This window comes from Pezoporus flaviventris, unplaced genomic scaffold, assembly GCF_033815535.1.
Source record: "Pezoporus flaviventris isolate CSIRO_AGI_PZ_B2104156 unplaced genomic scaffold, CSIRO_AGI_Pfla_v1 ptg000001l, whole genome shotgun sequence".
NCBI classification, from domain to species: Eukaryota; Metazoa; Chordata; class Aves; order Psittaciformes; family Psittacidae; genus Pezoporus; species Pezoporus flaviventris.
In genome coordinates, this window is record NW_026892549.1 from 30,470,240 (window position 1) to 30,483,880 (window position 13,641).

Sequence of the window (13,641 nt, forward strand, 5' to 3'; positions counted from 1 at the left end):
TCGAACATTGTAAGCCATTTCTAACATCAACATCTTTGTGGCTTCTCAGTACCACATTCAGTTTTTGCACAGAAAACAGATGCAGAGATGATTACTACAAAATAACTTTGGGATATTAGTTTATTTTCATTATGAAATATTAAAAAACAATCAAGTTCTGTGTCATGCAGAGTGCTGATACAGTCTCAGACAGATACTCTTCCTTATGAATGTGATGAGGAAGAAATTCAATCCACCAGGAAACGCAACATTAATTTCAAAATACTAAGCCAGTAAATATACTGTTTCTGATCTAACAGGATGCTTACCTTATGGTATTAAGAATACTTGGGCTTCTAACAACAATAAAAAACACTAGTATGTAACAAGTTCTGCAAGGAACAGTGTTTGGCAAAATCCTTGTAAGTTACTTGAAACTGTTTGCAGCACCTACCAGAAGAAAAATAAAAACACACCCACCCAAGCTAACTAAACACAGAAATTCCCCAAAACAGGAACAAAATCCCCAAACCCAAGACTATTTTCATGCAGAGGATTACTGTTACCAGCCTTACCTCAATGCAAGCTGTGGAGACTATTTCATAGGATGGAAAGAAAGCCAAAAGCAAACACAAGCCAAAGCATCAGTTTCAAATATCCTCACTTGATCTGAGTCAGGAAAAGAAAAAACTTTAAATTAGGTGGATACTTGCTTGCAATATAGATTCTTCAGGTTAAGCAGGTATCTTACAATTAATGTAATTCTGTTTGGAGGCAGAAACCCAATGAGACCCAACAGAATCTCCTAACAAAAAACTGTAAGGAGAAAATCTACACACAGGAAAGTACTTAACATCTTTTAATTGCTGTCTTTTGAGCACACTAAGGCTTCTTCTGATTCCTGAGGGTATTAGGCATTCAAACAACATCCAGTTGTTTACATTCAATTCAAAGAAGATATTGCTAACAACATTCCATCTCCCAGATGTCTATTAAAACAGAAAAGGGAAGTGCAACCATTAACTGCAGCAACAGACTGTTGGGGGACTCAAAGCACAGCTGAAAATGACACATTTTGATTGAGGTCTTTAACACGGCACTAGCAGAATTTAATGAACCACTGAACTATTCATGTCTGTGGACATTATACATTGCTGAAGAACTTATCTCAATTTGGGAAAAAAAAAACCAAAACGAACAAAAACAGAAACAAAAAGCAAAAACCTAAAACCAGCCACTCCTAAAAAAAAACATAAAATCTAAGCAAGTACTGAATAAATCCACAAATTAAAGCAAATCCTTTTTTTCCCCTATATGCCTCTTATCTCACTTCTCAGAAGTATCTAGTATCCAAATATCCCAAGATGAATTTCACAAGAACCCAGCAGCCAAAAAGTCACTTTGACAAGATTTTAAAAGTAAAGAAACATAAAAAAAACCTTCAACAACTGCTCTACATAGACTACATTTGCAGTCCAGAACACCATCTCACCCAAAATAACTGCATGGCACAGGAGCATACAACTCACATGTTAAGAGTAGCTTAAGCTTCGATCTGTCTCTAAGCTCCTCTCTATAGTATACCTGAGCAACAAGCAGTCTCAAAGGTTATTCTTTTTTCTTCACATTATCCCTTTAATGTGACCTTTTTTTCCCCATAGCTTCTAACAAAGTCCGAGAGAAGCCACTTAAGCTTGCATAAGGCTGCAGGAAATACATCCAAGAGCTCAGGCTCTCCCAGAGCCAAAGCCACTGCTGTACACATTTGCTTGGGTTTCCATAGCTCTACATGGTTTCACCTCCTGCCTCCTGCACAATGCACACCACTACTACTCCCAGAAGGAACTCCCTGTTGTTTCAGAGCTGTGACACTGCTGCCTGGGCACACTTGACACCACCTTCAGCAGGAGCCTGTCAGATCATATCTGTGAAGGCTCTTTTATAGCCTCTACATCACATTTTATTTTACACTCTCATCTCTCTCTCTCTATATATATATATACACACATTTTTTAAGAGCATTTTAGCAGAAGGCTAGGAACACTCAGGGGCTACTCAACAGCATGAGCGCCCCCCACGGACACAGAAATAAACACAGGAAATAAACGTGATCCTCTTGAAGAGTTTGGTAAGCCACTGGCATTGCAAATAGCAGCAGTGAGCAAACATCCTCTTTTATGTCCAATGAAGTACAGACTGCAAAGCATTCTACCAATGGAAGAAAATTATAAAGCCTTCAAGTTAACTTGCATCAATCATCAAGAAGTTTTTACATCAGGTAGAGTAAAAGATGGGAGAACATGTGTCAAGAGACTTAAGTCATGCAAGACATGCAAGTCGAATAGCTACAAGACAACCTTGAAACACTCCTTTTGAAAGCATCACCACCCTATACACAAGGAGAGCAGTTCAAATAAACCAGTGAAATCATCACATTGAGGCACTTAATTTCCAGTTTAGAGAAACTTATTTCACCTATCCCAGAACAGGACTAAACTAACCAAAACAGAGCTATGTTTTAATACAACCTTATGCAAACATTTAGACTGAAATATAAAAGGGATTAGCTTAATATTCTATGTTCAGTTCAGAAGTACTTTTGCTGCACAGTACTGCCATACACATCTCAGCTACAACACCTATTCTTCAAATCCAGCACAAAATCCTCTTTTAAAAAGATGGAAGGCATTCCCAAAAAGCCCTTGCCCCAAAAAAGTACAATCTCAGTATCATATACCACAGAAAAATCAATAAAATCTTACCTTATTCGAACCCAGGAAAGAGATGCTGCTTAGGAAAGAAGTCAAAGAACCTTTCCCTGTTCTCTTCAGGTACCAGCTGAGAGGAGGCTATCATTCAACAAGGCCCTAATGAAGCACACAGCTGCCATCATTACTGCAAACACAGCTGTAGCAAAGGCCCCTCAAGGCGGGGTCAGGGTGAGACCCATGCAGCTCTCCTCCAGCATCGCCTGGTGTTAAGGCGTAGCACTGCCCTGCACTTTCCTATAGGAGGTATGGGCTGATCTCCCAGCTGATACACATTCACAAGGTGCTGCAGGCTATCATGATGGTAAGATTTAAACCAGCCGGAAGCAAGGAAGCACAGGGGAATTTTGTTTGCGAAGGGGTGCTGGCACCAGCCTGCTCCCAGGTGTGTCCTCCACAGCTGCCCTGCGGACTGCAATACCCACCTGCACAGCCCAAATGCACTTTTCCCTCTGATGCATTAAGAAAAACTGATACTATAACAACAAAAGGAGAGCAAAAAAACTGCAGAGCCAGTGCAACCACTGAAATGTAAGACGCAGCATTTTATCCTAGTCTCCGTTGCTGAAAAGCTTTTCAGTGAAGAGGTGGAACCCTTTAGTTTTCAAGCAGCCGAGACTAATGAGGTGGCAATGTACATCTTGGGGCATGACCCAAACACTACTTAACTTTAGCAGTATCCTGATGTTCCTCATCCTGCTTCACAGCTGAGTAAAATTTGAATGACTAAGATGTAGTTGGGGGGTCACACACACAGCAAGGGGGCCTCAGGAAAACAAAAGCTAAACCTAACTTGGCTACAGAAAGTTTTTGTCATTATACTGATGCAGGAGTCAATGAGCTACTACATTTACGCTAAGCCATCATTTTAAAGTTATTTGAAGTTGTTTTCCTTTCAATCACAGACATGACAAAGCAAAGAGCTGTTTAATTTTATTCTAAAGGTTATATTCTGGCATGCAGTAAAAAATTCCATTTAAATATATACCTGCATTCAGATGCAAGCAGTTAGGGTTTACCCTCCACTCTTCTTTCCCTCCTTATGCAATTCTCCATTCTTAAATACAGTTTGCAAATAAGTTTTGAGTTTCATAGGTGTGTGTATCTCAAAGTCCAAAGGGTCATGGGTTTTTATTTCATATAAAGAGGTGCCAAGTATTTCCTTCTGGACGCAGCAGACCCAAAATTAAGTATTTTTTTGTTCTTTTCCACTTCTTCGCCTGTAATTTCTGATTCTCCAAACCCGTATCTACTAGTCACACCGAATGATATATTATTACACAAATTCAGGTTTGCAAAAGCACAACCTGAATTCATTCCTGTCAACAGTCTAAAGATAAATGTGGGGGGCCCTGAGCTAATCCCATTTTGACTTCCTTTAATCAAGAGCACTTCCTCTTCCCTCCATAGATTGCAAGTTCCTTGGAAAAGGTTATAATTAACGTGGCTACCATACAACAGCTAAAAAAAAAAAAACAAAAACAAAACACCAACAAAAACCCAACAAACAGTTCCAAAATTACTTCTTGATTTGGTGGCACATGTTCCTAGTTAAACAAATGTTACTATATTTACTACTCTAACACCAAAATGCAGTGACTCCTCCAGGAAAACACAGCTGGCTTTTTACACTCAGACCACAGCTTAAAAAAAGAGGGAAACCATGCATCAGATAAACGGCATCTGTTAAAACAGGAGGATATGGCCTAACACCCGGCTGTAATCTGAGCACCGACCCTGGGCAGGCAGTTGATTCTAACGTTTCCACTTATCTTTGCAATGCCCCAGCAGCAGGCAGCCCAAGATGAACAGCGTGGGGTTTATTCTCCCTCTGCAGGCAGAGCACACCTTGGGAAAGCCAGGAGCAGGTCTCCGTTCCTGCGTGGCAAACACCTGTCCGACACCCTGGAGCCATGCAGGTCAGAACCACAAAAACTGACAATGACCAAAGCGCACCACTCAACCCCATGATGTTCCTCCTTTGCCAGGAAATTGCCTGTGGTTCCAACTGAAGGGCCTCAGCCCATCAAACTAAGGGATGTTGTGTTTGCACCCGCTCAAACTGGAGGTGAGCAGCAATAAGGTGAGCTCACGATCAACACTGAAGCATCCATAATTAAGTTTCTGAACCTTTTCTGTGGATGGAGACTCCCCTGAGGCTTAACCTCTCTCAGTTAGGGCAATTCCCTGTTTCTTGGTAAAGTAGACAGAAAATCCAGACCCAGGCTTCCAAGAAGACAGGGCAGTGCGCAGCTATCAGGGCCCACACTGGCCACCAGGAGCTTCTGCCTGGCAGACAGGGCATCACCGAGCTCACAGGCTCACAGACTGCAGTCCCTGACAGCAGTTACAAGCCTGAGACCACACAGCTAACATCTTTCAGCCATTTAGCCAGATTTATGCCTAAAGCAACACAGAGAATAGATTTTATTATTCAAGCGAGAAATATTAATATTCTCTCTCTTTCTTGGAAGAGGTTAGAAAACATTTCCAAGGAAGAGTTATGCTGAGTTTTACTGAGAAAGAACAAACCTACCCTGCCTTACAGCATGCAGCTGTAACCAGAAAATAGCTATGGATCTATATACAAGTGCATTGCACCTATGCTAAAATGCAGTCAGAAGTTCAGAGCACACATGTACTGACACCACTTGCAAACTCACTTTTAGTAAAGGCATATCCTACTATTACTATTCTGGTTCCATTGCAGAGCAGAAGCAATGCTGTCAAACACTGGGTGGCCTTAAATTACTGCTCTTTCCCACGAAGTTCATGTTGCCACAACCGGTTTCTGTTTCAGCATGAAATATGACAAATACAGAAATAAGAGAAAAGCCTGATGTGTTATACAGAGCTTGTAAACAGAGTCCTTTGTGTTTTAAAGCCAGTTTGCAGAACTGGTAAATGGCAGAGAGCAATTCCTGCACTGCCTGGCAGTGCCTGACATGCTCACAGTCTGGCTACTAGGGTTTCCCTTGCTGGGCATCACCACTCAGCCCCACCCGCTGGGGCTCCCAACGGCCCGAGTCACCAAAGAGCCAGGACCAGAACTGAAGGAAGGCAGATGGCTTAAGGCACAGTTGGAAGAAGTAAGGGAGGAGCCATACCAAAGGAAAACTGACTGGGTTAATAAGGAAGGTAGCACATTGAGAGATGAAACACAGCACAAGAAACACAACGTGAGATTTAAGGAGGTGAGCTATACAAGTTCTCAGTATATAATACAGCATGTGTAATTTCTTTCAGGTATGCTAAGGACTTGGGGAAAACACATTTCCAGATTCATACATTTTTCTAACCAGTGCTGGTCAGTGACTCTGCTTTGTGTTAACTGCTCAGGAGCATAATTAACATGCCACTGTCATGCACAGCCTCATAGATGAGAAAAGGCCTGGTCAGTTAGCCTAGGATAATGTAGCAGTGATCGATAGCAACTGCAAAATCTGAGTCTTGAAGTGGGCTCTACCCATGCTTTTTGCTTAGACTATGGCACAGAAGCAAGGAAAAGTGAAGCACTTCCAGAGGACTTTTTGCTAGAAAAACTACCAGAGAATGATGAAAAGCAGAACAGCACCAGGAAAGCAGTCACCACGTGGTGATCTTATGACGTATTTGTACAAATCAAAGTAACTTTCAGAGCAGTACGGTGAGCAGAATCATCCCCTCTGTAATTCATAGGTCTTCACCTTTCTCTATTTGGGGATTACTAGTTAGCAGCCTGTGCTCTTCTAGGGAATCCCTATTGAAATAGACAAAATAATCCATTTGTGTAAACAGTCAAGTTGAATATACTTGAAAATCATAACAACTTAAAAACTAATTGAAGATTATAAATAGCTGTTTTAAAAGTACAGATTGTAATCTCTAAACTAACCATATAAGAGACAATAGGTAAAACTGTAAGATATTGGGGTGCATGAACTGTACATGATTAGTAATTATTCCCTGAAACTGTATATTGTAAACCATGAATAACAGTTTTTTAGTAACCGATTTAATTTCACATCTCAAAGTTGCTAATAAGCTATGCCACAACCTGCAAAGCACTATTAGAGTTAAGTATTTTCCTGCTGTAAGTGTTCTACAGATCGACTGTTAGCAGTGAAAGTGTTCCCCACAGATGCACTCAGTGAGGCATGCATATAGAATCCAGTACCAGGCAGCAGCAAAATGCATCCAAGGAGATTCAGTGCTTAAAATTGTTCTTACTACTACCATTGGGCTGCAAGTATCTTGCATTGACTTGACACAGAACACAGCCCATACCAGCATCTCTGCCTTTTGTAACTAATGCCATCAGTGATGGTTGCCTATGCTCCTAACAAGCTGCCCAGCTGATGCATGCCTTACACCATGCAGTTATTGCAGTGACCTGAACCAAGGCAGGAGAAAAGCAGGGCTCAGCAAAGGCACTTGAAAGTTCAGGAGTCCTCAACTAATCAGTTGTGTCAATACCCAACCTTGATTTCTATAATTTCTAAGAGTTAACTGTTTCTAAGAGTTCTGACTTCCTTTTAACCCTAACACATTCACTTCCATGTTTTGGCATGGTGAAATGAAAAACAAATTTTCACTGGTTTCTGTTGACTGCATTCAGCTCATGACTTCAATTGCCTTCCAGCATCAACACTGCAGATGATTTTTGAGGGCACAGATGTGGGCAACTGACACTGTTCTCTTTCCTTGCCCCTTGCTGATAAGCACAACCACCCAGTGGAAAATAGCAGAAGAGACCTGGCTATCAGCATCAGCAACCTGCTGTGTTTCCAAAACATGGAAACTGGGACAACCGGATCCTTCTGGGGTACTGGCTGAGTGGTAAGAGCTGAGGTGCAGCAATGCTTACCACCTCTGCACTACCTCAGTATCCATTCCAGTACATGCCAAGCAGCACTGGTATCAGTGAGAGGCATTTCTGATGCTTATGCTTGTGCAGCTGAACCAGAACAGCAGTAGCAGCTGAAGTCTTAAGGGCTGAAGGATCAGTAGAAAGTCCCACTTATATCTTTACCCCAAATCATCACGCTTATGTATTAATCATTTCCACTCTGGTACATTATCATTTTTGTTAGGAACCACCAGACATCTTAAAGATAACGTCTGGTATAAGTTGAAGTTGTCTGGGGAACTCACTCTGTACTTTCCTATCTGGTCTGGGTAGATACTCACTTGAGATGGAAATATGAGCTGGTTGAACTTCTTGCTCGAAATACTATTACCTGAATCCAGAGTGTCATCTGCCTTGTAAAATATTATTGTAAAAACTTATTTCAAAGAAACAGCTTAAAACAATTTCTAAAATGCAGAAATTCCATTTATTATGTTGAGAATATAAATTGCAAGAAGTCTTGCAATGTATTCTCTTCACTCTAAGTACAATACAGTACACTGTTCTCCACAATAAGTTACATAAAGGCAAATTTTATGTACATATAAAAAGGATCAGTGCCTGGAAGTATTTGCACAGCATATCTGCTATTCAGACATCAACCATTTATATCTTTAGTTGCCTTCAGAATTCTTGAAGCAAACTGAATTCATGAACAGGTCTTTACTTGGCTTGAGAAGAGTTTTCAACTCATTTCTAAATTCAGTAGAGACCATGCAAACGGTTTAACCACTGAATTAGCATTTTCAGCATTCAGTCTATAAACACATGTATTAAAAATGAGGCATGCCATATGGTAGCATATAAAACAACATGGAGAAAAATCACCTGCCTGAATTTAAACTGCTTACGTATCCCAAAATACCCAATAAGAAAGCAGCAAAGTAGTAGTGCCATTGTACAAGGCACTAAAGAGACCACAGCATAATTCTGCTTATGCATGTTTAAAATAAAGCCAGCAAGCAAAAAAAAGACAAAAACAAACAAAAAACAACCCCACCCCCCCCCCAACCCAACTAAAATGCCCTCAAACTGAAAAAGAATAAAGTTACTAAGATAATCAGTTGAATGGAGACCATTGTACGAGGAAAGGGTGTAATAGCACTTGCTTTTTTAGTCACAGAAACAGCTGACAGTGTATGATGGTCTTTCCAAAAACATATCAGGAAAATGCCAGAAAAAGAAAGCAATGGACAATACTAGCATAATAGCAAATGGGCCTCTAATAAATTTATATGGGAATGAAAACATGGTTCCTCAACTTAAAGGATGAGATGTACACACAGGACCTTTGAATAAGGAGGAGTGGAGCCAAAAATCTTTAAACAAATAAGTTTAATAGCATAGCTCAGTTCTTAGAAGGAATTCTGTAATGTGGCATCTATTGTGGGAAAAGACCAGACCCAGAAATACCCTACTGGAACAACGCTCCCAACTTGTCTTGAGTTGAGAGACACAGAGACAAGAACGTTGTGTCTGGTTTGCAGTGTGAAATTACATTATATGCTCTAAAATTCCACTTAAAGATTTTCATTCCCCTCCACCCATACGAATAACTCTATATTCAACCATGTGAATGTCTGTTAATATAGCAAATGTGGCACCAAGCCTCTGCTGTGAATCAGCAACCTGAACAGCTGACATACCAGTCAGCACATCCTGTACAACTTTTATGGTGAAATTATTTTTCACACCTTTCTCGTTTCTACAATGGAGTGTAAGTATAGTGTCCTTCTAAAGTCACAGAGCAGTGAGCCATACAGACTGAAAATACCCAAGACAACACAAAAGATTATTTAATTCTTAAAATAATGCAAATATAAAAATTGAAATGTACCATGTGGAAAAGTGTCGAGTTATACATTCCACTGATTTTCCAATCCATACTCAAGTCTCTTTCCTTGAACTACATACACTTTCCAATTTATTTGAGGTGCTTGAACTTGCAAGATATCTAGGTAACAGCGTAACAGTCAAAGAATTACTTGGAAAACAAATACAAGAACCAAAAACCCTTTAAACTCTTCTTCACTGAAAAAGAGAGGCACTGCATTGTTAAGCTGAATTAAGGCTGTAAAATGGTGCTGGTTCATTGTGAATTTGAAGTCATCGAAAGTCACAGGGTTGACATTTAACCCACTGCTTCGCTGTTAGTCCTGTAAGCCTGCTTACGGAGGTGAGTCTCGATCTCCTCCCTGAAGACCAGCATCCCAAGGTGCGAGTGAGAGGCCTCATTCATGGCTTTGGACTGGATACACATGCGATACTGCTCTGGAGTGAGTTCATCTGCACAATGCTTCTCATGCCAGAGGTGAAAGAGACCAGGGACCGGTGTCCTGATCACAATAAGGTCACCATGCAAGTACTTTCTGTAAAGGTGAACATCCTCACCACCCCAGCCTTTCACTTCCAAGTCAAAACCCCCTATGAAAAACAATATCAGAAAAAGTTATTTTGGCACACAGACCAGATGCAAGGCAAAAAGAGCAATGCTCCTTGTATAATGTATTACCAAATCTGGTGTGACATACCAGTTATTTAAGTTTTCCATGCCAAACCATGCCAAATTGAAGGAGAGGGGCTTCAATCATACCACATCCTTTGTGGTGGAAACTGCCCAGGATACAGATCATGCACTGCTGGCTTCAGAAAGTCTCTTAGAACAGTGTCCCCATATCACATTATGCATGACATCTCATGTGACAGCTGCAGAAAACTGCATGCAAATCTCACTGGGTATGCTTCTGGGTTATTTTTAGCAATCAGAATAGATTTTAGCAACTGAAAAATGAAGCAGTCATGCCTCATATAAAAAGCCCTTTCTAAACGTGCCAGCAACTACTCCATTGGTCACAACTAAAAAATACAGACTAAGGAAAGGAACCTGTTTCACCATTTTAAGTTTTCTTGCCTTTTCAGAACCACAGTGTAAACTGACCCAAACTCATGCAAAATTTCAAAACACATGAAGACTTCCTTTAGCGTATACTTTACACATGGCAATAGGACTGCTATCAGCAATCAGCCTGCATTCAAGCCATTTTACAGCACATAGGGCTACATCATTACACCTTATGGCAGGCTGTCTTCAAGATGGTTTTCCAAATTTAAGCACACCTAGCTTGCTCTCAGTTTTAACAGCATGCCACAAGGGGGTGGTAATGCATACTGCTAAAGACAAACAACTCTTCAATTACTCAAGGTTATTTCAAAGAAAGATTTTGAATGCTTCCTATATATGTTAGTGGTTTATTTGAGGGATGTTTTTCTTAAACTTGATTAATTTGCTTCAGACAGTCAAAGTACAAGAAAAAGAACGATTTTAGAAGTTCTATAGTGAAAGGTTGATACTAAAAAAAATACTGTGACTTTTAATCAACACTCATCAGATGGGATATGAAAATGTAAAAAAATCTTATTTATTTCTTTGGTCAAACTTGTCAAGCAAACCTGACTGCTGCGCTTGGAAAATAGCAAACAAATGCATCACTCTCCTGTCAGTAGATAACTGAGAATTAATTTTTAAACACAATCTTTTTTTTTTCATTTTCATCTTACCAACAGTCAAAAAGTCTGTCCGATATTGACAAGTCATCCCAAAGCCAAAATCCCGCCAGAAACCAGAATCCTTCTTGTGTACCTGCAATTATAAAACAGTTAACACTTTGAAATGCAAAATACCATGAAGGAGATATATTGCACTTAATTTTGTAGAACACTAAGCTCTTCTGTTCATTTGCTCAGTGCAGGATACATCATATAACACTTCTAGTATTTCTGTGTAATGCACAGATGTGGGCTTCCTAATTTAGCTGATGTTCACCCTTTGCCATTTGATTCCAAATACTTCCTCTTATTGCTATTTCTATGTTTCCTTTCTGCCACACCACCTCTATTTTCTATATATCTGCTCAGACCAAGCAGTGAATTTTTGGTAGTCTATTGCCAGATCATTTGTTCCCAACACTCCAATTCCTACCTGGTTTCTAAGGCCACATTTGTCTCTTCTTGTTCTGATATGATGAGAAAAAGAAAAGTAAGTTTTGCGATTGAAGGCAGCAACCATAACATTTTTCAATTCAAAAAAGCAAACACCAGAACTGTCAGGCAGCAGCTCACTCCCCTCAGCTGTGACTACTTGAGGGCACATGTAAAACCTTCCCTCCTACTTTCACGAGGATCCTTGCAAGAAATACAGGGGTGATCATTAGCATGTTTGGTTTTTTTTTCTTTTAGTAAGGCTGTGTTGCACTCTCCTTTCTCTCCTCCAAAGCTGTCTACGTCAAAGTCCCAGCTGCAAAACCCAATTTCATTTATGCAGTCTCTTGAAAGAGAGGCAAGCTGCACACTGACTGTGGCCATTCCATCTTCAGGCAACAAAGATCCAGAAATACAGCACTTCTTTCTGATGAGCCCTGAACAATCCTTAAACTTATTCTCTTGAATGTTTGTGGGGTCTGTTTATTGTTTTGACTACAAGGTTCCCTAGAAGCAGTGTGTGTTTCTCATTCCAAAAGCAAGACAAAATTAGCAGTATAACAGTCAATGATTCTAGCAGATGCTTGGATGGCAAAGGTAAAGAAATAATCTGCACAGGGTACAGCTGTCCACAGCACACAAGAAAAAAAAACAACTGACTAGACATCTTAGCCCACCTTGAGTTACATGGTACACTTCCTGCAACTATCATTTGGTAGTTAGCAAAGAGTCCATACTGAGGGAAGCCTATCAAACATCATTCATAGGTTTTTGCCTTTCACCACTTTGCTGGAACTTAAGGTGAAAATTGCTGCCATGTTATGCCACTATCCTCGTAAAATAGTGGCTTTCCAAGCCAGAATTAAACAACAGATCAGAAACACCAATTTCATTTGACTAAAGCTTTTGGGTTTTGGTTTGGGTTTTTTTAGTCTAGAGCTCCAAGTACATCTAAGATTGAGGGTTTCTTCTTATTTGATAAGATTTTCTTCCAAGTGCTTTGCCCATAAAGTGTTTAGATATGCACTGCCAAAGGTCATAAGATATCTCAAACAGACTATTAAGTTACATTTACTTTTGTTTTGATACAAAGCATAGTTAATTTCTATTCAGAATAAACCACACTGCTTACCAGTTGTTGCTCCACAGGGGCTGGTATATCTTGGTTGGCATAGACAATAGCAGGATTGTAAAGGCTGAATACCACAGGATAAAATACCTTTTTCCCTGGAATTAAAAAGGTAATTGTTACTCACTGTGGGCACACTTTCTGAAAGCAAGAAGAAACTAGGAATACTCTCTTTGTTTATATATACTCTACACGTATACATTTATATATAGTTATAAATACTTATATATGTATATTATACATATATTACATATCACAGTGTCACATTAGATGTCTGTGAAAAATCCCTGCAATAATATTATACAGTAAAGCTAAAAACCAAGTCCAAGAGACACCTTGCAATGACTAATTTTATGGGCTTGACTGTTTGCACAAGCATGTAAAAGCGCGTACACCTGGGACATCTTGCAAGGGCATTAAACATCGTGAGTATTCTGATTATGCTGTGACACCACTTCTATGCCTATTACAAAAGCCAGATAGATATTTTTCAAGGATCTCTTGCACTGCCAGTGCCACAAAGATACTGACCACATCCCACAAGAATACTCAGTATCCTGACTTGGGCATGAACTCTGAATGTGTGAGAAGAATTACAGATCTCGCTTGCAGCAAAGGTGACAAACTCTCGGTATGAATTGTCAAGCAGTCTCTCGAACTGCCTTCCTTATGAAAGCTCACAAGATGCTCCCCTCCAAAGTTTTTCCAATTATTTATATAACTCGTTTCATCAAGTGCAGAGACAGAAATGAAAGAAAAAGCAAGAAACAGCATCCAAATATCTGGTTTATAGCAGAATTTCTTGCCTGTTTATTATGTGAAGAGGAAGTATCTATTCATTCCAAACTGACATTTGGAGAAAACGGTTTCTGGCTATGACAACTCCAGAATAAGAGTAA

At 39.9% G+C, this 13,641-nt stretch overlaps 1 protein-coding gene across 1 annotated transcript in view; it reads right to left on the reverse strand.

Annotated features, from left to right (window-relative positions):
• Positions 1–8,952: 8,952 nt before the first annotated feature.
• The window catches only part of CSGALNACT2 (chondroitin sulfate N-acetylgalactosaminyltransferase 2), a 31,472-nt gene continuing 26,783 nt past the window's right edge, over positions 8,953–13,641 (reverse strand). The window contains exons 6-8 of the mRNA XM_061450189.1: positions 12,746–12,840; positions 11,194–11,275; positions 8,953–10,059 (exon numbers count right to left, since the gene is read on the reverse strand). Coding sequence (XP_061306173.1) covers positions 9,767–10,059; positions 11,194–11,275; positions 12,746–12,840 — 470 coding nt within the window. The 3' untranslated portion in view covers positions 8,953–9,766. The remainder of the gene's footprint in view (positions 10,060–11,193; positions 11,276–12,745; positions 12,841–13,641) is intronic.